Source organism: Harpia harpyja, chromosome 11, assembly GCF_026419915.1.
Source record: "Harpia harpyja isolate bHarHar1 chromosome 11, bHarHar1 primary haplotype, whole genome shotgun sequence".
NCBI classification, from domain to species: domain Eukaryota; kingdom Metazoa; phylum Chordata; class Aves; order Accipitriformes; family Accipitridae; genus Harpia; species Harpia harpyja.
In genome coordinates, this window is record NC_068950.1 from 34,024,272 (window position 1) to 34,045,483 (window position 21,212).

A 21,212-nucleotide genomic window follows, 5' to 3' on the forward strand; every position below is an offset into this window, starting at 1 on the left:
GAGAGTGCACAGCCTGGGACTGGGGCACATGGGGACGGCCCGTGGGACGTTCAGGTCAGCAGAGACAAGGACGCTTGTTCTGGAGCAGGTGTCCCCAAAGGAGCCGTGTCACTGCCGAGATGGGGACGGTGCAACCGGTTGGTCCGTCTGCATCACAGCTGTCTCCCACGTCTGTTTTGTCACCGAGCCACAGCCTCACACAAGCGTAGCAGCAGCCACGGCGTGCTCAGTCCTACCATCTGAGTGGACCACATCACCTCCATCCCCCACTCATGCAAGGGTGGCACCTTCAGGGACAGATGTCACAGAGGGCCCTGGCCCCGCAAGGCTCATTCCAGACCAGACAAGGGACACGGGGACATCCCAGCCCTGGGGGTGCAGGAGCACAGGCTGATGCAGGTGGTGCCTTGGGAGGCACCAAGCCAGCTGCTGCCAGCGGCAGCCAGGGAGCAGGTCACCCATCTGTCTGGAGACCCGTGGGGCTGGGGACCCTGCCCTGCACCCCAGCACCCTGTGGGGCCCGGCCCATGCTCAGCACTCCCCAGGGCAGAGCCGATACTTGTGGGAGCCCAAGGGGAGAGACCAGTGCCCGGATTCAGGCACAGCACTGGGCTGTGCCACCTCCTGCCACTGTGATCTCGGGTAGACAGGGAGGAGGTGCCGCTGGCAGGACATCAGCAGGGCTGACAGCAGCAGCGGGGTCACATCTCCCAGGGGCAGGGGCAGAGGGGGGAGCCATGGCCCCCAGGTGTCTGGGGCAGCGGCCACGAAGGGAGCACACCTGGAAGAGGGCAGACACCAGGCTTTGCACGGCTTTGCACAGCCACCCCATTCACAGGACCGGGGACACCGTGGGCCCACCCGTATGGGGTCCCCTGGATATCCCCCTGTGCCATGCCCCACACAGCCCCCTGCCCACCACCAGCACACCCACAGCAGCTCCCGTCTGCGCCCTGGGGACACGAGGACCAGCCCAGCCCACGGGGAAGGTGGGAGGGAATGGGGTAACCCCTGGGGTGAGCCAGCACTTGGGGCTGCCGCCAAGCTCCGAGGGCTGTCCATGGGGGAGGCAGCCCTCCCCTCCTGCTCCGTCGGCAGCCCCTCCCGGGCAGCTCCCCCTGCGTGAGGAGGCCTGTGGCCAGTCCCAGCCCCTGGCAACAGCCAGGCAACCTGGAGCAGGACATGCCACTTGCACGGAAACTTTCCAAGCAGGCAGCCCTGTTAGCCTGCACCCTGGCAAAACAGAGGATGCTGTTCCTGTCCCCCGTCCCCTGCCCCGCTGATTCCCCGCGCCAGGGGTGCTCCTGGGCCTCCAAACCTCTGCTGGGCCAAGGCACCCGGGGCATCACCTCTGCCAGCTCCATCACGGATGGGAGCAGCCTCAGGCCACGGCCGTGGGGCAGCGCGGCCCCATGGCACCCCACGGCACAGCCCACCCTCCCACGTGGTCCCACTAGTAGGTGTGAAGCCACCCACGGCCGCAGGCCTGGCCAAGCCGCCTGCACTGGGAGTGCTGGGAGCGGGGGGGGACCACGCGGTGCCACGCCAGAGCTGGGGAAGCAGCTCCGGGCCGCGTGCCACCTCCACCGTCCCCGCCAGCGGTGGCGAGGACGGCTTAGCCGGTGCCGCCTGTGTCAGCACATTCCCTGGCAGGTGATGCCGCAGGAGGGACGCGGGAGTTGTCATCCCCGCGCCGGATAATCCGACGAGATGAGACAAGACGAGGCGGCCGGCTCCGCCGGCGGCTCGCACGCGCCGGCCGGCCCTCCCCGCCGCAGGACCGTGGGGTCCGGCCTGCCGTGCGGCGGGGAAGCAGTTAACGCCACGCGGAGTTTGGGGACGGACCCGGGTGCCGGGGCAGAGCCCACGGGCGACCCGGGGCCGGCGTGCAGCCACGGCGCAGCCGGCGATCGAGCCGCTGGCCCGGCTCCAGCCGGGGAGTTATATAAGCCCGGGGAGGTTGCGCCGAGGCGGTTGAGCGCTGCCGGGGCAGATGACACGGCAGGCGGCATCCCGGGGCGCGCCGCCCGCCCGAACACCTCCGGACCCCGCCGCGGGCAGGGCCCGGGGGGCCGGCGGGCCATGAGGGCTGGCCCCGGGGGGGCTCGCCCGGCCCGGGCTGCGCCCCGGCGGCCGGCTCCGGCCAGGGGAGCACGTGTGAAGCGGGGCCGAGCGGAGGCGGCCCCGGGATTTGGCACGTTTGCAAGGAGCACTTGAGAGCCCCGGGATGGACGTGGAGGGCCCTGGGCGGTGACGTAAGGACTCGCACGGGCTCGGCTCGGCTCGCCAGCCGGCCCCCATGTCCCCGGGGCCTGCGACGGCCCCGGCGGAGGGAGGCAGGGAGACGGCGGAGGTAAGGAGCCCGGCGGCGGGCGGCCCCGCCGGGGTGGACCCGGCCGCGGGGCGCCCGTGGGCCGTGGCCGCGGGGCGCGGGCGGGCTGGGAGGCAGGGCGGGGAGGCCGGACTCCTCCTCCGGCGAGGCCGGACGTGAACGCCAGGCGCACCGGTGGCCCGCGGTGGCCCGCGGTGCGTGGGACGCCGGCCGGCCCCGCCGCGGCCCAGGCGCTGCCCGCATGGCCCCCGCTCTGCCCCCCCTCCGCCGCCCCAAACCCATCCCCGCCGGGGTCCCCACGGGCCCGGGCGGCCCGCTCTGTGCGACGGGACCCCCGGGGGGCTCTGCCCGCCCGACGCCGGGCGTGGGGTCCCCGCGGGGCTCTGCTCCCGGGGCGCTCCGGGGAGGGCTGAACTCGTCCCCGGGGGTGTCCGTGGGTCCGTCCTGCCGGCGCTGTGACCGGGCCGTCGAGGCAGGGAGCCCCGCTCGGGGGACGTCCGTCCGTCTGTCCGTCCGTCCGGGCTGCGGGTCCGTCCGCCTGCCCGGCGGTGCCGAGAGGTGTCCGCAGGCCCGGGGGTCGGCCGGCGGGCGGGTGGTGGTGGCGGGGGTCGGGTGCCGCCGGGGGAGCCGGTGCCGCTGCCGGCGGGGTGCGAGTCTCCGCGGGAGCTCGGCGGCGGTGCGCGCCCCGGCGCGGAGCCGGCGCTGATGCGGGTCGGGCCGCGGCTCCTGCTGCTGGCGGGATCCCGGTGCCGCCGCGGTCCCGGGGCGGTCCCGGCGCCCGTGCGGATCAGAGTCCCGGTGCCGCCGCGGTGCGGGTCGGGGCGCCGGTCGGGATCCTGGTGCCGGCGCGGATCGGGGTCCCGGTGCCGGTGCCGGTGCCGGTGCCCGCCCCACCGGTCAGGTGACGACGGCTGGAATTTGACACCGCCGGCGGCGGCGGCGGGAGCGGGATGGAGCCGCCGCTGCCCCGCACTGCGCGCCCGCCCGCCGCCACCGGCACCGCACCCCGAGGCCCACCGCGACCGGGACACGCACCCCGAGGCGCAGCGGGAGCGGCACCGGGAGCAGCGGCGGGAGCCGGTGCCGGTGCCGGCGGGGCAGCGCCGGCCCCCGCCCGCGCCCCGCCCCGGCGCGGCGGCGGCGGGCGGCGGGGGGCGGCGGGGAGCGGAGGCGATGCGGGGAGGCGGCGGCCCGGGGGATGGTCCCCGCCGCGGGCACGGTGAGTGCGGGCCGGGGCGGCGGGCGGCAGCGTCCGCCCCAGCCTGCCGGCGGCTCCGGGCCTCGGCGGCGGCTCGTACCGGGGCTGCGGGGGGGGGTGGGGGGGGGCGCTTCGCCGCCCGTCCCCCGGCAATACCCGCGGGGCGCCGAGGGGGCTCGGGCCGCCCCCCGGCAGGTCCCCGCCGGGCGGCTCCCGGGGTGCCGAGCCCGACTCGGCGGCGGGAAGAGCTCGGGGCTGCGGCGGGGAGGGGGTTCCCTGCGCGGGCGGGGAGAGGCGGGACCCCGCCGCGGGTGCCCGGGGGGCACGGGGACGGTCTCACCCGCCTCTTCCCCGGGCTCCCGCCCCGGCCCTTTCGGCGCGTCGGGCAGGTCTGTGTCCCGGCTGCCCGGGCGGTGGGCGGGGGAGAGCCCCGGCGTGGGGGTGCTCGGGCCGGCACCGCCCGGTGTCCCCCGGCTCTGCTTTCCCCGGGCTGGGGCCGAGTTTGGTCTCTCCCCTGTGCCCCACGTGTCCGACTCCGGCCTCCCCCGGCTTTGCGGGGCGAGTGCCAGCTCCGCGTCACACGTGGGGTTGATTTCTGACATCCCCCCCCCCCCGTCACTCCTTCTGCCAGGGACAGCGCGGTGGGATGCCGGGCCTCCGCCGGCTCCGCCGGTGCCCGCAGGTGCCCGTGGGGTTCTCTGGGCATCCCCCCGCGCTGCCGGGCAGGACCGGCGGCTGCAGGGCCGGCACGGCGAGCGGCGGCGAGCGAGGCCCCAGCAGAGCCGCCTTCCAAAAGCGGCCACTCCATGAGCCGAGACCCTCACCCCGGGGCTGGGGCACCCGCTGGCCCCGCGTGGATGCGCTTCGCGAGTGGCTCCCGCCTCCCCCAGCGCCCTGTGCGCAGCGGGACTCGCCGGGGCTCTGCGCGAGTGGGTGTGGGGTGACCCGCACAGGGATTACCCCAGCACGCTGCTGCTCAGCCCCCGGGCAGGGGACACATGTGGCGGGGGGCGGTTCCCATGGATGGGCCTGATCCTGACCCTGGAGAGGGCTCCTGTGCCTCTTAATGGCCCAGCTGGGCTCTTGCAGCCGTGGCAGGGGCAGACCCCAGCCACATCCCCCCCCATGCGGGAGCCGGGGGTCTGCCGTTGGGAGTGCAGGTCTGGCACCCCCGTGGGGTGCCCAGGAGCTCGACTCAGCCTTGCCCACGCTGGGGAAAAGCAGAGGCCGAGCGGGGCTGCGGGGCCAGCGTGGGCTGCGGTCCTGCGCGCTCGGGGAGCTGCCCCCGGGGACGGGGCTCCGTGTCTGCGGAGACACTGGCGGGGCACGTCCGTAGCCCCCGGGGGCGAAGGGAGGCTGCCCTCGCCCGGCGCCCCGCCGGCAGCGCTCCCGCCGCAGAGCCTGGGGCCGTGCTGCCGCCGGACGGGAGAAGCCTGAACTGCACCGGCTGCTCCGTCCCGTCCCGTCCCGTCCTATCCCGTCCCGTCCCGTCCCATCCCGTCCCGTCCCGTCCCGTCCCGTCCCGTTCCGCCGGGATGCTGGGGCCGAGGGGCCGCGGCGGGGCGGCCGGCCGCGGGAGCGGGGAGCGGGGGGGCCCGTCCACTCCCATCGGGGCGCGGGGACCCTCTCCTGGCCCCTCCGAGGGTGCCGGCCTGGGAAAACCATGACCTGGCGGCAGCGGCTGGCACGGGGCCACAGGCCGCCACGGGAGCGACGTGCTGCGTGGGCTGTGCTTGGCCAGGCTGCGGCGGCTGGCGGGGCCGGGGGGCCCGGTGCCAGCCCTGCCTGCACCGGGGACGCATCCTGCCTGGTGCACGGCCCCTGGAGGAGGCACACGGGCCTGACAGTGCCCATCGCAGCCCCTTGCCACGGCGCGGCCAGTGCAGGGTGGCATCTGATGCAGCAATGGGGACTTGGGGACCATTCCCAGAGATGCTGGGGGGACTGGGGGAACTGATTTTGTCTCCTTGTCCCAGCGGCACCCAGCCGTGTCCCCTCATTTTTTGGCCAGGAGCGCTCTCCTTAGCGTGTCTCATCCCAGCTTTGCTACAGAAGCACCTGGGACATGCCGGGGCAAAGCCATGGAGGGGATGGGGGAACTCCTCGCTGCAGACTGCCACCGAGCTCCGAGGGGACAGTCCTGTCCCGAGAGACAGGGAATGCAGCAGATGGGCCAAGGAGGGTTCAAGCCCCCTTGGGAGCCACCTCTGGGGGATCCTGGCTCGGGACACTGGGGCACAGGGGCCTCCCTGCACCCCGGGGGAGCTGGGGAAGGAGGTGCAACATATGGCTGCAGACTGGGAGTTGCCCCTGCACCTCCCAGGGGAAATCCCTCCCCTGAGACCCTGCTCGCAGCTCCACTGGGACCATGCATGGCGGGGACCAAATTCCCCTGTGTGTGTCAGGGCAACGGATGCTGGGCAGTGGTGTTGGGGTGAAAGACTACAACAAGCCCAGCGTGGTGCCCCACGCCCCACCATGGCCCCACGGGACCTGCCTGCCCCTCACAGCCCCACTCGCCCAGGCTGCTCTGGGGCTGCACGTCCCAGCTCGGCGCAGGCAGCGGGCTGGGGAGCCAGCGCAGGGCCAGGGGGTGGCTGCACCCGAGGACCCTGCGCTAATGGATTTGGAGTTTCCAAGGTCAGGCTCCCACCGCGAGCAAGAAAAACATTCCCAGGGAAGGGCCATGGGAAAAGGTCCCCCCCCCGCAGCGCTCCCAGCCCCAGCCGCTGCCTCACGGCGCAGCTTGGCATCCTGGGCCGCTCTCATGAAGCGGTGGCTGCATCCCCCTGAGGAGAGGTGCTGGGCAAAGGCTGGGCCGGCCCCAGCTGCCAAATCTCTTGGAAGGGGTGCGCAGGGTGCTGAGGGTGCCTGGCTGTGCGGGGAGGGGATGGGGGAGGGGTCATGCATGGGGTACAGGAGGTGTTGCAGGGTGCTGGGGGGTGAGGGAGAGGATGGCATGCTTGGCAGGGGCAGGGGAGAGGTGTGCCAGCTCCCAGCCGGCCAGCTCGATGTCTACCCCATCCCCTCTGCGTGGATGCTGACCCCCACCTCTGCACTTGCAGCCAGCATGAAGCAGCGAGCAGGGCCACCAGAGCTGAGACCTGCAGGACCCACCACGCACCCGCAGCCCAAGGTGAGCCCAGGCTGGCCGCGATGGCTGGGACCACATGTCCCCGTCCCCAGCTCATGGAGCCTCGTCCTTGTCCCTGATGTTGGGACCCTGGTCAGGGCTCACCCCGCTGTGCTGTGCTTTGTCGCAGGAGGGGACGCTGTGGGGGCTCCTCGCCATCCTCTCGCTGCTGGCCGGGCTGGCCGCGGGCAACCTGCGAACACCGCACTGCAACGAGACGCTGGACGCAGCCCCCACGCCGCAGGGCATGGCCACCGCCAGCCTGGCTGTGGAGGATGGCGTGGAGGTACCGCTCGCCGCTGCTTGGAGCCAGCTGTACGGTGCGTGTTGGGGCAGGACCCCCAGCCTGGGCACGGTAGCCCCGAGCGTGGGGCATGGGCGGGTTGGGAGCTGCTGTGGTGAGCCCCAGCCTGTGCGGGGCTGCCTCTGCACATCGGGGCCTGGCGGGGGGGGACTGAACACATGGGGCCCCCTGCTTCATGCCAGGGATGGTGGCAGAGCCCTGGGGATGAGAAGATGCTTGACCGGGTGCCCGCCCACCCCACTGCCCCGTGGGCACCCAGCCAGTGCCGTAGTGGGTGGTCAGGAGGGGTCTGCAGGTCACAGCGGGAGGACAGGCAGGCTCGGCAGGCCCCAGGAGGGCGGCGGGTGCGGGATGGGGTCTGACAGTGCCGTCCCCTCTGCATGCAGGGGACAATGCGACGACGGGTGGCCCTGGCGCCACGGAGCTGGCGGAGGACCTGCTGCTGCGTGCCGAGCGCTCACCGCCGGGTGCCGGCAAAGGCAAGAAAGGGATGCGGAAACCCTCACGGGGGACCCGTGGGCGCAACTGCCACATCCGCAACCTGATGGTGAAGGTGCGCGACCTGGGCCTGGGCTTCAACTCGGACGAGATCGTGCTCTTCAAGTACTGCAGCGGGTCCTGCCACCGGGCGCGCAGCAACTACGACCTGACACTGGGTAGCCTGCTGCGGCAGCAGCTCATCGCCCCGGGGCCGCAGGAGCGGGTCCTCAGCCACCCCTGCTGCCGGCCCACCCGCTACGAGGCCGTCTCCTTCATGGACGTGCAGAACACGTGGCAGACGGTGGAGAAGCTCTCGGCAGCCGAGTGCAGCTGCATCGGCTGAGGAGGGGGCCGCCGGCTCGGCCCCAGCTTGACGCATGCCAGCAGACCCCAGCTTGCCACACGCAGTGGCACTGGCACTCAGAGGAAGGGTCTGGCAGAGGCTGGTGCCCCCGGTTTTACATGGCCACAAGGGACGGAGGCGAGATGGAGCTGTGAACAGGGGGGGTTGGGTGGCTGAGCCCCCTCCTGCTCAGTGCCAAGCAGCTAGTGCCGACAGCTATGTGGGGTCCTGCCCAGGTGCACCCCAGCTCAGCCCTGGAAGAGGAGCTGGAGGGGGTATGGAGCATCCCCACTGCTCGCAGGGGTCTGCCAGCCCGGTGTCCACCAGCAGCGCCTGGCTCACCTGTGCCCTGCCTGGACTGGTGCTCCCGCACCCCTGCTTTAGGGAAGCCGGGGCCAAGTGTCGCCCAAGCTTCAGAGGGGGAGAGAAAGGGGGCAAAACCTCCCTGTCCCCTCGGGCACCCTGGGCTGGCGGTGGCCAGAGCTGCCCTGCAGGGAGGGGGTGTCCCCAAGGACAGGGGTGCAGCGGGGCCAAATCGCACCAGCGTGGGGTGGGGGCCCCGCACCCGGGCTGACAGCAGCCCCCGGTGCTCTGCAGGATGGCAGGGCACGGACACCCGCCGGGCCCCCTGCCCAGCTCCCAGGGGGGTGGCAGGGTCCCCCCGCTGCCCCTGCGGTGCTGCGGCACTAAACTATTTATTACTCTAAATTATTTATTTATTGTTCTCGAGCGGCAGCTCCTATTTATGACTTTGGGCCCCCGGGGGCCGGGTGTAATTTAACCCCAGCGCTGCTGTGAAGCCCTGGGCAGCGCCCCGTGCCCCCAGCCCCCTTTTTCTATTATTTGTAAAATTTGAGGGATAAACTCTATTTTTGTACAGTCGCCTTTTCCTGTAGCAATAAAGCGATGGGCTGCGTGTCCACCCCCTGCCTGTGCCCGTGATGGGGGGGGGGGGGCGAGGGGTGCCCGGCGTGTTTGCCACCCGTGGGCTGGCAGCGCGAGGGTGGGAAGCGGGTCTCCTGCCGGCACCGCCCGCACCACGCGTGGGGAGCAGGGGCGGCGCTCGGTGCCGGTGCCCGGTAGGGGACGCGCGTGGGCCGGGACTACCGTTCCCGGCGTGCGGCGCGGCGCTGCGGCAGGTCCCGGGTTGCCCGGCCGCGCCTGCGGGACAGCGGGGCCAGGCGGTGCCGGAGCGGAGCGGGTCTGGGCGGCGGTGCCGCTCGGGGCGTCCTTCGGGCGCCTCCCGGCCCCACCGCCGCTGTCCGTCGCGGCGAGCCGAGCCGAGGGGAGCCGAGCCGCCCCGGCGCCGCCGCCCTCGTCGGGGCGGGGAGGCGGGTCCCGCCGCGATGCGGCTGCCCGTGCGCCGCCGCTGTCGCCCGCCCGCCGCCGCCGCCGCCGCCGCCTCCTAAGCGCCGCCGCAGCCATGGAGCGGAGGGCGGAGGCGCCGCCGCCGCCGCAGGGCCTCGACTTCACCGTGGAGAACGTGGAGAAGGTGAGCGAGCCGCCCCGAGTCCCCCCGCCCCAGCCCACCCGCGGCATTGGCGGGGCGGGGGGCCGCGGCTGCGGGATGCTGATGCTGCCGCGGGGGTGCGGGGGCTGCGGCTCGGGGGGGGGGGCACCTGCTCGGCGGTGTCGGGCCCGGGGAGGGCGGCGGGGCGGCATCCCCCCTGTCCTGCCCGCCCTGCCCGCAGCGGGGGCGGCGGGGACCCGCCTGCGCGCCCGGGGGGGTCCGGTGCGCGGCGCGGGAGGTGGAGCCGCCGGCTCCTGTGCGCCGGGGCAGCCCGGGGAGGGAAAATGATGTGGCAGAAATGGGAGCAGAAGGGAGGAGTTGTGTCCCCGACGGGCGTCCTCTGGGTCGCCGTGCTGCAGCGCCGGGCGGGGAGAGCCTGCGGGTCTAGTCCTGGCTGCTGGACGAGCAGCGTCTCTTCGACGCCCGACATTATCAGTGTCTCCATCAGGCAGGGAAGGGACTCTTGCCAGGTGGTGGGAATTGTTGGGAGTTACGGTTGGGAAAAGCCTTCAGAGGGTGGATGGCCCGGTGGTGCCTGTCTAAACCTGGGATCCAGCTCTCCTGCTCCTGCTGATGCTCGAGGTCCTCCTAAGCAGCTGCAGGGCAAGAGGAGAGAGGTCGTGATTGCCGAAACCTGGGATCTGGGGAACGGCCATGGCAAACTGAGGCCTGCCGGCACCACGCTACTGCTGGGAAGAGCCCCGAGCAGCCCCCGCCGTGACCTGGTGTTCATCACGGAGACCGAGCAGGACACCTCAGCCAGTGCCGGGGAAGGCAGCCGAGCAAAAACCTTCCCTTGGGCCGTCTTGGAGGTGATGGGGGCAGGGCAGCGGAGGATGCATCCCTGAAGGGCAAACAGCAAGAGAGCGGTGCTCCCTTCCGCTCACCCTGTAGCCAGACATCTGCTCAGAGACCGACAGCCTGTCGATCCATAGCTCGGTCCCCAGACAGCTAGTGGGAATCCCAGTGTCCTCATTTTTCCTCGATGAGAATAGACAGAGTTCCTTGCCAAAGCGATGCCCACGGGCATGCTGGTGGGTACATGGCTTGTGTTTCGCACCCGTCCCTCCCCAGCAGCTTGCCCGCCCTCGCAGGAGGTGTCAGGTCAGGGACGTCAGGTTTGTAACTGGGTGCCAGGTGCCTTTGTGGCCGCAGGTGAGATGCAGCCCACCTCCGCCAGGGAGATGGAGACAGCACAGCCGGGGGGGATTAAGTGATGTCTGGAAAATGCTACATTAATGCAACCTTCTGTAGCTTAATCTGCATATATCCAGGGCTGCTGGATGGTTTTGCCTCCGACTTCCTTTCTCTTCGGCAGACACAACCCGCTCCTTTGTTTGCACCAACAATGAAGCACACACTTGCCCGGGAAGGGTGGGCAGTGCCAGGGCGGGGGGTGCCCGGCGCTGGCTGGGCGAGGTGGGGCTGTGCCGAGAGACAGCTCGCCCTCGCCGTGCTGCTCTGGATTTTAGTCTCCTGCCGTCTGGGAGGAGGCGAAGATGCCTTCTAGGATGCTTTGGCTCCCCTCCCCCAGCCTGCCCGGCTTCTCCCTGTCTCCGCAGGCTTTGCCATCTCGGTGGTGTCCTCTGAAGGTGTGGCTGTGGACCGAGGTGGGGCTCCGAGCTGCTGGCTGGGGACAGCAGCACGGTCCCTGCCTAGGGGAAGAAATGTGGGGTGGGATCAGAAAAAACTCAGACGTTCAGCAGCTCGGAGCCCTCCTGTGTCTGTCTTTTCAAGGGAGGGCTGTGGGGTGTTTCTGGTACAACACGAAGGAAAGGTGGCCTTTGCTGGGGGCTGGGCTGGTGGGAGGCAGGTAGGTAGAGCTGCTTTGTCAGAGGTGATGCTGGCAGATAAATGATGATTCTACTGGCCCGGGCTCTTCTGCCTGCCAGGTTTTGTGCATGGCTCTATTAATAACACTGAATACTGATCGAAGCTGCAGTTTGACTGCACTCTGGGTCAGTTAGTGATCAGTGCTGGGGTTAGGAACAGCGTAAGGAGCTGGTTATCTCTTAAGTCAGAGGGTCAAAGCCTCTCCAGGTCACCCGCAGTGGAAGTCATCACATGTGGCAGTTGTAGCCAGGGAAGTCTCTGATGAGACCGTGCCCATCATGCTCTCTTCTGATGGTTTTTGTGGAGAGGATTCACATCCTTGGAAGACCCTTCTGTACCCCCACTGTTGTTTATTATGCAGTAGGCTGGGCAAATGCCCTCGTGGGTTTGCAGGGCTCTGGGTGCCCGTGTAGCTGAAGAGGATCATTGCTGTGTTTATCCAGCATGACCTGTGCCAGAGAGAGCCAGTTAGACCCCTCCAGCTGTGACCAGCGGTTGCAGGGAGGCGGGAGGGTGCGGATGCCGTAGGCTGGGCCCACGCTGCCCTTTGCCAGCCAGCAGGTCTGAAAGCCCACGGGCAGCAGGCAGGCAGCTGCCTCTGTTCCTGAGGAAGCGTCAGGTTCAGGTGCTGCACTTCAGGGGCCAACTGAAAGTTGCTCTCTATGGTTTTTTGCTCCGTTTTTCCATAGGGAGCTCTCCCGTGACACAGGGAAGGAGCTGGGTCACACTGGGGCTGAGCCGTTGCGGTACGGTTACTGTGTTAGCGTCCCCCGGTCCCAGCTGAGGGCTGCTCGGCTGCTTTTTGTTTTCTTCTGAGCCTGACCTAGATGCTGCTCTGGCTTTGGCACAGCTAGAGCAGGCTGGCGTGGCCACACTGTGTGGACCTGCTGGGCGGCCGGCAGCTCTGGGCTGGCTCTGCTTCCCCTGCACCTGCTGCTGAGCAGGGCTCTGCTGCTCCAGTTGGAGGGAAGGGAAGGCTGGGCAAGCCGAGACCTTCAGGCTGTGAGGACGCTTGGCCTCCCTGTGCCTAAACGGTGCAGTCTGGTTCATGACCTGCATGCACTTTTGCATGCCCATGGGCTGTCGCCTGCATGACTGACAGCCTGGTGATAGGGTGATGCTGCCCTGGGGAGGTGACGCTCCTGCTGCAGTATGAACCCTACTCCGGTGAAGATGGATTGCAGACGTTCGGTCCCTGCTGGCCGTGTCTGCCTTGGAGGAGCAGTGCACAAGCAGGACTTGTGCCTTGCGTTTTTGGTCTCCGCCAGGTCAGGGGTGGCAGCACCTAACACTGCGGTGTTAGACAGAAGAGGAACGCGAGACCCTCTTTATCCGTTTTCGGTGCAGCTGAATCTGCTCTAGCAGTATCCCCCTTTTTGAAATAAGAAGGCAGTGCCATTCCTCCGTGAACTTCCCAAGTGCCTGCTCTCACCCTCTTTTTTTGTCTGATTCCTTCCAGGTCTTTCCTCCCTTGGCCTGCCGCTCATCCTCTGGGGTGTTTGTAATATTCACTGACGTCTTTTCCCTAGCACATTAGCGGTCTGGCATCTCTGGGCCTTCCAGATTGCCGTGTGCCTCTCTGGAGATGCTTGATGAATGCTCAGAGTCTCTCTGGCAGGATGGGTAGGCGGGGTGTCATGGAGCTGACATCCGGAGCCTACCGTGATGGGAGAGGGGTGGCTTTGATCACCGCTCCTCGGAAATGCTGAGCCTCGGGGATGTGGCAGCTGCCAGGGCTGCCTTCCACCCAGGAGGATGGGAAGGAGAAACCCAAGTGCATCTGCTTTCTTCAGAAAAAGGTTATTGCCTGTCTTCAGAAACCTGATCAAGAGAATTACGGATACGTCGGGGTGGGGGGAATGGCATCCCTTGTCTGGTGCACCACTGGCAGCAGCTTGGCCACTTCTTCCTCAGAGGCAGCCCATGTACATAAGATGTGGCAGCCATGCTGGGGATGGTAAGTTAGGGGCCTTGGAAGGGGAGATTCTTGCAAAATTGAGGAAAGCGAGGAGTCACCTTGTTTAGTGTTTAAGCAGATCTTCACTGCAGAAGCAGATTCCACCCGCAGCCAACCTTGGCTGAACACCTTGCTCCTTCCTGTGGCGTGGTGGTGATGGGATGAGAGGGCAACACCTTGTGTTTGCCAGGACTCGGCTGTGCCCTACAAGGGCCATCACTGGAGCCTCATCTCAACTCCGACGTCTTATAGAGTGGGAATGGGGGGGATTGGTGCCTGGGCGCCGGTGGGGATTCCTCTCTCAAAATGCTTGTGAACTCGTTGACTGAAGTGATGGGTAGAAACACGAGATGGTGAACAGGCGTTTGGGTCACTCTTGCAACTCATCCCGGGCTCTGCCCTTCCAGGGTTCCTCTCTGGTCCTGCTCACCCTTTGCTTGTGCAGGCTGCTGGCCGCCACTGCTGAGAGCGCACACATCTCCCTCCTACAGCCCCGTCCCTGCTGGGGACCACGCCGTTCTCTGCAAAGGGCTGCTGGCAGTGAAGCAGTGGGAAGGATGCTGAGGCTGCCGCTCTGCGTCTGGGCTGCAGCCTCTTCCGGACAGCCGGGGACTTGGTGTGGGCAAGCTGGGCTCAAAGAGGGGCTGCGAAGTGGCAGCACCTCTCATTAGGACAGGGGGAAAAAAAAAACATTCTTTGGGAGCGCTGGCAAAGTGTGGGTGCCTTGAGCAGGAGCAGCACGCCTGGCAGCACACACACGGCTTTATTTGGCATCCATTTGCTATCCTCGGCGTTTCGGCAGGCTGCCGCCTTCCCGGGGTTGCTGGCTGCTCAGCCTGCCCTGCTGTGGCAGGGGGAGGACGGCTGCTGCGGGGTGGGGGGAGGCAGGGGTGACGTTCCCTTTGCTCAGCAGAGCCGTGGTAGTGGCTGTGCTGTTGCAGGCCTGGAGCGCTGGTGGTGCGAGTGCGTTCAGCTAGAAAGGACAGCGAGAGACTGCAGCGGGAGACATCCCAGGGGGTCTTGCTGGAAGAAGGCTGGTGGCTGCCGAGGGACTGTGGCCGCCACTGCCCCCGGCACGCCACGGCTGTGGGCACAGAGCAAGGAGCAGAACAGGAATATGTTTTGCAGCTTGCCGTTTCCCCCGCCGGGATGCAGACCTCAGGGCTGTACCCACTGTCACCTCTGTTTGCTCAAGCAGACTGGCCCTTGGAGGGGACCCGTCTCCCCACGGAGTCCCCAAGAATGGCAGGCAGCACGGTCCGGCTCTGTGGGGCCAGAGCCACGTGTCCAGGGCTCCTCTTGTCAACCTGCAAACAGCATGGACGCAATGCCTCTCTGCTGGGGACCCTATGTCAATGTATTTATGCGGCGCAGTCAGGGAGACAGCCTGCTGGCTGTGGGCTCCCTGCAGAAGCTCTGAGAGGTGAGGGCTGGGAGATTCTGGGCTCGTAGCAGCTCTTTCCCTCATGATACGGGAGTGCAACCTAAGATCAGGTGACTTTGCTTGGCAGTAACTCTCCTTGGACTGGTCCCCCTCCACCTCCCAAAGTGACCAGTGCGGGACCTCTGACCTGTGCCTTTTGGGAAAGCTCCCCTGCCCCAAGGCAGCTTACTTCTGGCTCTCTTGGGGGGCTGATGCCGCTCCAGTGACTAGAGCCTGAGGCTTTGGTCACAGCTTTTTAGAGCAGGGAAGAGCCATCATAACAAGCTTGAATTATTTTCAACCAAGCAGAGCTGATGTTGGAGAAAGCTCTTTCCCTGGCCAAAGGGCATAGCTGACAGCCGGGCTGTTTACCAGCTCTCACGTTACAGGTCTAATTGCGGAGGAGGCAGGTCCAGTGTCAGTCACCCGTTCAAATCAGAATGCACAAAGCCTCCCTGTTAGATGTCACTGCCCAAGTTCGTGCCTTCTGCTTCTCCCTCCTGGAACTAATGAGTTCCCCTCGTCATCTCCAGTGCTTCCTGATGGGCCTGAGAGTGCTGGCCAGCATGGTGATGTCAAAGTCCAATAGCAGCTGGTGCTGGCACCTGCCTCTGGGATGAGGACGGTGCCTTTCCTTGCAGGGGAGGAGCGTACTGGGTGTTCAGGTACCCTTCTGCAGGGCACAGTGCCTTGCAGCCTCCTGTCCGACGCTCTCAGCAGAGGATGGTACTCGGCCGATGTGTGTGGTAGTCTAGGGAGAGAGCCTAGTCTTCTCCCAGGCATTTCATCGGCTGCTTTGAGCTGGACTAGGATGGTCCCAGTATTGATGCCCATCCTTGAAGGTCCTCTGCAAAGCTCTCCCGTGTCTTGTAGAGCACCAGATGGGGCGCATTGCCGGCAGTCCCAGGGCACGTGCTGCCTTGCCTCTCTACCTGGCATTCTGCATGCAGGCAGGAACAGCCGTGCTCTGGCCAGGAGCCACCACGGCTGGTCCCCTCCCAGGCAGGGCGCTTGGGGAAGGGGAGTGAGAAAGCCAGTAGCCGTGTTTTTCCAGAATATTCTTCTGACTTCCAACAGCTTGCAGCATGATGCTTCAGCGTCAGCTTTGTTTCCATCCTCTGAATAAGTTTGTGTAGTTGGTAGACTTTGTCATCTCACCACTCACCCTGTCTCCCTGAGGTGCTGAGCCGTGGAGGCTCCAGCATATGTCCCTGGGGCCCTCACCTGGAAACCTCCCCAGAGGCTCCCTGTGGGAGGAGCGGGGCTCTGGGGTGGTGTTGCTGGGCGATGGACACCTCTCCGGAGAGCTCGCTGGTGACAGCGGGCACTGTGTGCAGGGTGGAGTGTGAGGGGTGCAGGCGAGGGGCTGGGATGGTGGTGATGGGAAAGTCATTTGCGTGGCTGGAAAGCTGACCCTGCCTGGGGAGGGGGTCTTGCGGCCCAATTGCTCACTGTTCCTCTAATGCAGTGGTAGTGACACCTCCCCAGCATGAGCGTCGAGGGGAGCATCTACGATAGTGCTCCCTCTTTGCCGTTGTTACGATGCAGCAGCTGGTTTTTTTGGCATAGACGGTGCCAGAGCCTCTGCTGCCGGGGCTGCGTGCGGGATGCTCGCACCTCAGCCTCACACTGGGCTCTGCCTGGTCGCTCGCTCCTCTCCCTTCAGTTGGGTGATCTCATGAACGCACCGGGGTCTCCTTGGTTGGAGGCGTTGGCAGGATCAGGCCTTAGCCAGCAGTGCCGGCAGCCCCAGCCAGGCAGGAGGATGATCCCGCAGCTGCTTCCCAGCAGGCAGGCTGTGTACACCAGCCTCCTCTCTGCTGCCCTGCCACGTTCCTCGTCACCTGCGGTGCTGTGTAAGGCTCGCCCCGTGCGCACATCGCTCCAGGGGCTCGCTTCGGTGTGCCCGGAGCGTGCGTGGTGCCACGCTTTGCCTGCGCAGCTCCCCACTGTGAGACCATGAAGCCGCAGCCCTGAAGCCAGCGGAGGTGAGCAGCGGGGGTGCTTGCGGATTGGAAACCCAGCGCTGGAGGCCGGGTCCATCCTCCACGCATGGTGAGGTCCATGCTTTGCAAACCTCGTACTGGGTTGGAGGTTAGGGCTACTGGGGCATGTGTACACGTTGCGCCTTGTAATATATGATGCATAGGGATTTTTTTCTCCCCGCAATTTTCTAGGTGTTAGCAGGAAGGTTATTCAAAATAGAAGAAATCAATTAATTAGGAAACGCGTGGGGGTGTAAAAAGAGAGGCTGGGAGTGGTCCCGGGCTGGGGAGCAGGTGGAGGGGACTGCTGCCGGCCTTTGCACCTTGTGACGGTGGCCAGCGAGTGGGGAAGGGAAAGAGTGTGCTGTCACTGACTCTGGGAATCTCAAGTGAGATTTCTTTTGGAAAGAAAATAAGCAGCAAGGTCTGACAAGAGCAAGTAAGAGACTGAGCTGGTAATGGAGGAGATAGTTGGGAGCTCCAGCTCAAGCCCTGCTGCAGGATGACTCAGTCCTTAGCAAAAGAGCAGGGGTAGGAGCCAGGTTCCTACCCCCAGGAGTGGTTGAGCTTTTAGCACATCTGCAGCTACTGTTTGATAGTGAAGTAAATTGTTGCTTTGATGGGAGGGGATGACAGCACTTACCTCTGCCCCAGCAGCTGACTGATGCTTCAGGCAAAAGACTGAGATAACTGGGAAGAGAGCAAGGTTTCAGCTAGCTGCTGATAACTCATGGGCTCCCCTTGGACACTCTGTCGGGACAGATTTCTCTCTCCCTGTGTCCTGCTTGTCTAGGGTTGAGCTTTTCTGTGTCAGGATACATCTTTTAGTGGGACAGACGCCTGTCCCTCTGCAGCCTGTGTTGGCTGGCTCCGAATCCTACAACGTACTTCATAACCTCTTTCTTCCAAAGAGGTTATCCTCATTTTTCCCCGCCACAAAGTCTTGAACGTTTCAAATGACGGCCTGGGCAATGCCATCTCTGTAAGGTTCCTGTCATTTTGTCCTGCTCTTTGGTCTTGTGCTGGGAAGCAGCAGGAGGCACAAGCACTTGCTTGGGAAGATTGTTTCTGTGCCCCAGGCTGCCAGCTCTGCGTGCTTAAAAATAGGGTTTAAATCCTCTCCTGGGCACAAGAGCCACACAAAAATTTCATCGAGCTTTTTAGGGGGGAGGAGGATGATATTTGAGACCTGGAGCTAGGATGGGGACACAAAAAATCATCTGCACCTGCTGGATTCATCCTCTGATTTGCTGGTGGCGTGCGACGGGTGCCTGATAGCCTGACAAATGCCATTGCCTTTCCTTGCTCCTGGCGTGTGCAGTCAGTGATTTGAAATGAAATGCGCTCTGCCAGGCAGAAAACCTCGCTGCTAGAAGATGGAGTTCAGGCAAGGGGTAGTTACTCTCTCCCTCCATGTGCGAGGGCATCACTGGTTACCAGTTGCACCCGCTCAGGAAAAGTAACTAATTGATGTTGGCCTTAAGATCTATATAATATTCCTCTGCAAATAAAGCCCTGCAGCCTGCGTGAGGCTGTTCACATGGATCCGAGTTCTGCAAAGCAGTAACTAGATCTTCCAAAGCTGCTGGAGCAGGTAAGTGATGTTCCCTTTCTCCATATGGAGAGATGGAGTGAGCAGCCCCGAACTGTCACGGGAGGTGGTGGCAGAGGCAGGGTTAGATGTCGGCTCTTCTGGCTCAGCTGTAGCTGGGCGGTTTTGGGAATACTTCAGAGGGACTCCGTGGAGGGATTAATCCCCGAGTTTAGTGACTGTGGGTTTCCAGGGCTCTGTACAACCTGACAGATGAAGATATCTGCAGTGGCTCTTGTGTTCCGTGGGCTCCCAGATGCAAGCTTTGGGCCACTTGTGCTTTCTGAGAGCCGGTGCCTCCACAGCACCTTTCTGAGAGCATGTGCAGGTGGAAGGCAGGAGTGCCGGTGTGCCATGTCCCTTAGAGCCCTTGTGTGGCAGAGGGGTCCTGCGCCCACCCCAGTGCCGGCATCAGCAGGGAAGCAGGCGGGTTCGGCATGAGTGAAGGCGAGGATGGGAGATGACTAAGAAAAAGAAATTTCCAGAGTGCAGCACAAGAGGAGGAGGGGAAGAACGCTTTGCAGGTCCTCGCCTGCTGCCAGACGGCTCTCGCTTCGCCGAGAGTCCGAGGAGGGAGGCCAGCTAACACAGGCTGATGGATGCGGGGAGGGGAGCTGGCTTTGCAGGGCAGTGGCTGGCGGGCAGTCCAGGCGCTGGGCTCTGTCCTGGTGAGCCTTCCCCTGGCGGGACCGGCTGCGGTGGTGCCCCTCGGCTGCTCTAGGATGCTTCCCTCTCTCTTCCAGGCTCTCCATCAGCTGTATTATGACCCAAACATCGAGAACAAGAACTTGGCTCAGAAATGGCTGATGCAGGCGCAGGTGTCTCCCCAAGCGTGGCACTTCAGCTGGCTGCTTCTCCACATGGACAAGGTGCCCGAGATCCAGTACTTCGGTGCCAGTGCTCTGCACATTAAAATTTCCCGTTACTGGAATGACATCCCAGCTGACCAGTACGAGAGCCTCAAGTCGCAGCTCTTCACCCACATCACCCGCTTCGCCAGCGGCTCCAAGATCGTGCTGACCCGGCTGTGCGTGGCACTGGCCTCCCTGGCGCTCAGCATGATGCCGGAGGCTTGGCCCTGCGCCGTGGCAGACATGGTGCGCATGTTCCAGGCGGAGGACTCCAACGTGGACGGGCGAGCGCGGTGCCTGGCGCTGCTGGAGCTGCTGACGGTGCTGCCCGAGGAGTTTCAGACCAGCCGCCTGCCGCAGTACCGCAAGGGCCAGGTACGCAGCGTCCTGGCGCAGGAGTGCGGCTCCGTCTTCCCTTTGCTGGAGCAGCTGCTGCAGCAGCAGGACTCCCCAGGTTTCATCAAGCAGAAGGTGTTGAAGTGCTTCTCCAGCTGGGTGCAGCTGGAGATCCCGCTGATGGACTGCGAGAACCTGATCCAGGCAGCTTTCACCTCTCTGCAGGACCCGGAGCTCTTTGACACAGCGGTGGAGGCTGTTGTCAATGCCATTTCCCAGCCTGATGCCCAGAGGTAAGGGCAGCCTCTCCCATGCGCTGCGGGCTAGTGCTCCTGGGCATCAACAGGGGAGCGGGGTGGGGAGGAAGAACCTCAGGCTTTTTTCTAGCTACCATCGGCCCTGGAGGTGATGATGACAGGGTTTGGAAGTGGGAAAGGTTAAAAGCAGCCAGAGGCTACTGGTTTCACATAGTTGGTCCTGGAAGGCTTTGCACCATGGTTGACTTCTGGGGACCATGTAGTCTTGGGCAGCTACAGCCCATCTCCACCCTCCTCCTCTCAAGCAGATGAGGATGCTCCCTTCTGGCTCCTCGTGTCAGATCCTGCAGCACCCGATGAGGGAGCAGCTGCCTGGCTCCTGCCAGGGGGAGTTCAGAGACCCTCCTCTGCCTTGTGCTGCTTGTCCAGCCAAGGACCTGCTTTAATGCAGAGATAATAAAACCAGACCTGTCGGTCTTCTCCCTCCTCCTGGCTCCAACAGCTCGTGCCAGCCAAGGACTCGTCCTTTGTTTGTGGCCGTGGCTGCCCCTGGAGCAGCTGAGCTGGGACCTGGGGCTGGGGCAGGTCCTGCTGGGGCCACACTGCAGGGCTCCGAGCTCATCTGCTTGGCCGTGGTGTCCGAGCTGCTGTCAGCTCTCAGGACCGATGCCCGCAGAAGGGAAAGTACATCTCCTCCAATTCCTGTGGCCACATCCCTTCCTGGCTGCTTAGCAACCTTCCCCCAAAGAGGAGGATTTTCTTGAAGGCTGGGCTGAGCTGCCGCTGCTGTGCATCCCTGTGCATCGCTGCGCATCGCGCAGGCTCCGACCCTCTGCAGCGGTGCGGATGCTGCTGCCGCTGCGGTTGTGAGCCCTGGTCCTCCCCTTGGCTTCAGGGTAGGCTCAGTCCCTGGCTCAAGGGCAGCTTGGGGCTGTCCTTGTCGATGACAAGGGGGTTGCATCTGGAGACTGCAAGTCCTGGTGTGCAAAGGGACGACCCATCAGGATTTTGATGCACTGCCGGGTGCGCGGAGGGGTTGCCTCATTTGCTAGCATTCAGAAGATGACCACAAGCAGCTTTTCCTTGTACCCAGCAAAGGCTGTGGGCCAGCCCAAACCCTTGTAGCAAGGTTGGTGCAGAAAATGAGAAGGTGAGAGAAGGTGACTTGCAGTTCTGAAATGTTGGACTCTCTATCTTCCTCCTTTCCATTTCCCTTGAGTCTCAGGAGTCCCTTGGCTGTGATTCCCCACCTGTATGCAGGAGCCTGGCCCCGCAGCACTGTTCTTCAGGTGCATTAAAAGCCTGAGCTTTCTGTTGAGCTTTCAGAGTGAATTTTGATGAGGAGCGTGGCTGACAGCGGAGTTTCCTCTCTCCTCCCATGCTGACCCTGCCATGCAGTTTCTGGCCCCGTTCAGTCCTGCCACGCTGGCTGCTCCCTTGTAGCATCACCGACACTTGCTCTCCATCCTTATCCCTGGGGGCATCATCGGTCATGGCAGAGCACCCTCCTGTCCGTAGGCGTGCGGGCAGTGGCCAGGACGGGGTGGGCAGCCGGTCTGAAAGGCTGCCCAGTGTGTGAGCCTGGCACAGCTCCCGCTCCCGGGGCGCAGGGACAGCGGTGGCATTGTCACAGGGACACCCTGCCAGGCGGCGTGTGGTGTCAGCTGCTCCAGGGAGGA

General features: G+C 65.0%; 3 protein-coding genes across 7 annotated transcripts in view; 2 read left to right on the top strand and 1 right to left on the bottom strand.

Annotated features, from left to right (window-relative positions):
- The first annotated feature begins 1,725 nt into the window (after positions 1 to 1,725).
- On the top strand, positions 1,726 to 8,705 carry ARTN (artemin). 3 transcript variants are annotated; one of them, XM_052800983.1, is made up of 4 exons: positions 1,726 to 2,353; positions 6,596 to 6,666; positions 6,794 to 6,983; positions 7,354 to 8,705. In XM_052800983.1, exons 2-4 carry the CDS (start codon positions 6,601 to 6,603, stop codon positions 7,788 to 7,790), a joined length of 693 nt encoding a protein of 230 aa, XP_052656943.1. In that variant the 5' UTR covers positions 1,726 to 2,353; positions 6,596 to 6,600; the 3' UTR covers positions 7,791 to 8,705. The 3 variants fall into 3 exon arrangements, with proteins under 3 accessions (XP_052656943.1, XP_052656942.1, XP_052656941.1); XM_052800982.1 differs by lacking the exon at positions 1,726 to 2,353 and adding an exon at positions 3,505 to 3,551; XM_052800981.1 differs by lacking the exon at positions 1,726 to 2,353 and having other exon boundaries at positions 6,460 to 6,666.
- LOC128147632 (basic proline-rich protein-like) lies at positions 1,817 to 3,229 on the bottom strand (the record flags this gene model as incomplete). The annotated part of the gene is made up of 1 exon (XM_052800372.1): positions 1,817 to 3,229. A coding segment is annotated over one exon (1,413 nt), but the record flags the coding sequence as incomplete, so codon positions are not given.
- Positions 8,706 to 8,942: 237 nt separating the features above from the next.
- IPO13 (importin 13) overlaps positions 8,943 to 21,212 on the top strand; it is a 33,292-nt gene continuing 21,022 nt past the window's right edge. Inside the window, exons 1-2 of one of the 3 annotated variants that reach the window (XR_008237116.1) lie at positions 8,943 to 9,282; positions 18,833 to 19,569. Coding sequence is in view for 2 of the 3 variants with exons in the window: in XM_052800978.1 (XP_052656938.1) it covers positions 9,214 to 9,282; positions 18,833 to 19,569 (806 nt within the window). In the remaining variant the exon portion in view is untranslated. The remainder of the gene's footprint in view (positions 9,283 to 18,832; positions 19,570 to 21,212) is intronic. The other 2 variants (XM_052800978.1, XM_052800980.1) reach the window with 2 other exon arrangements.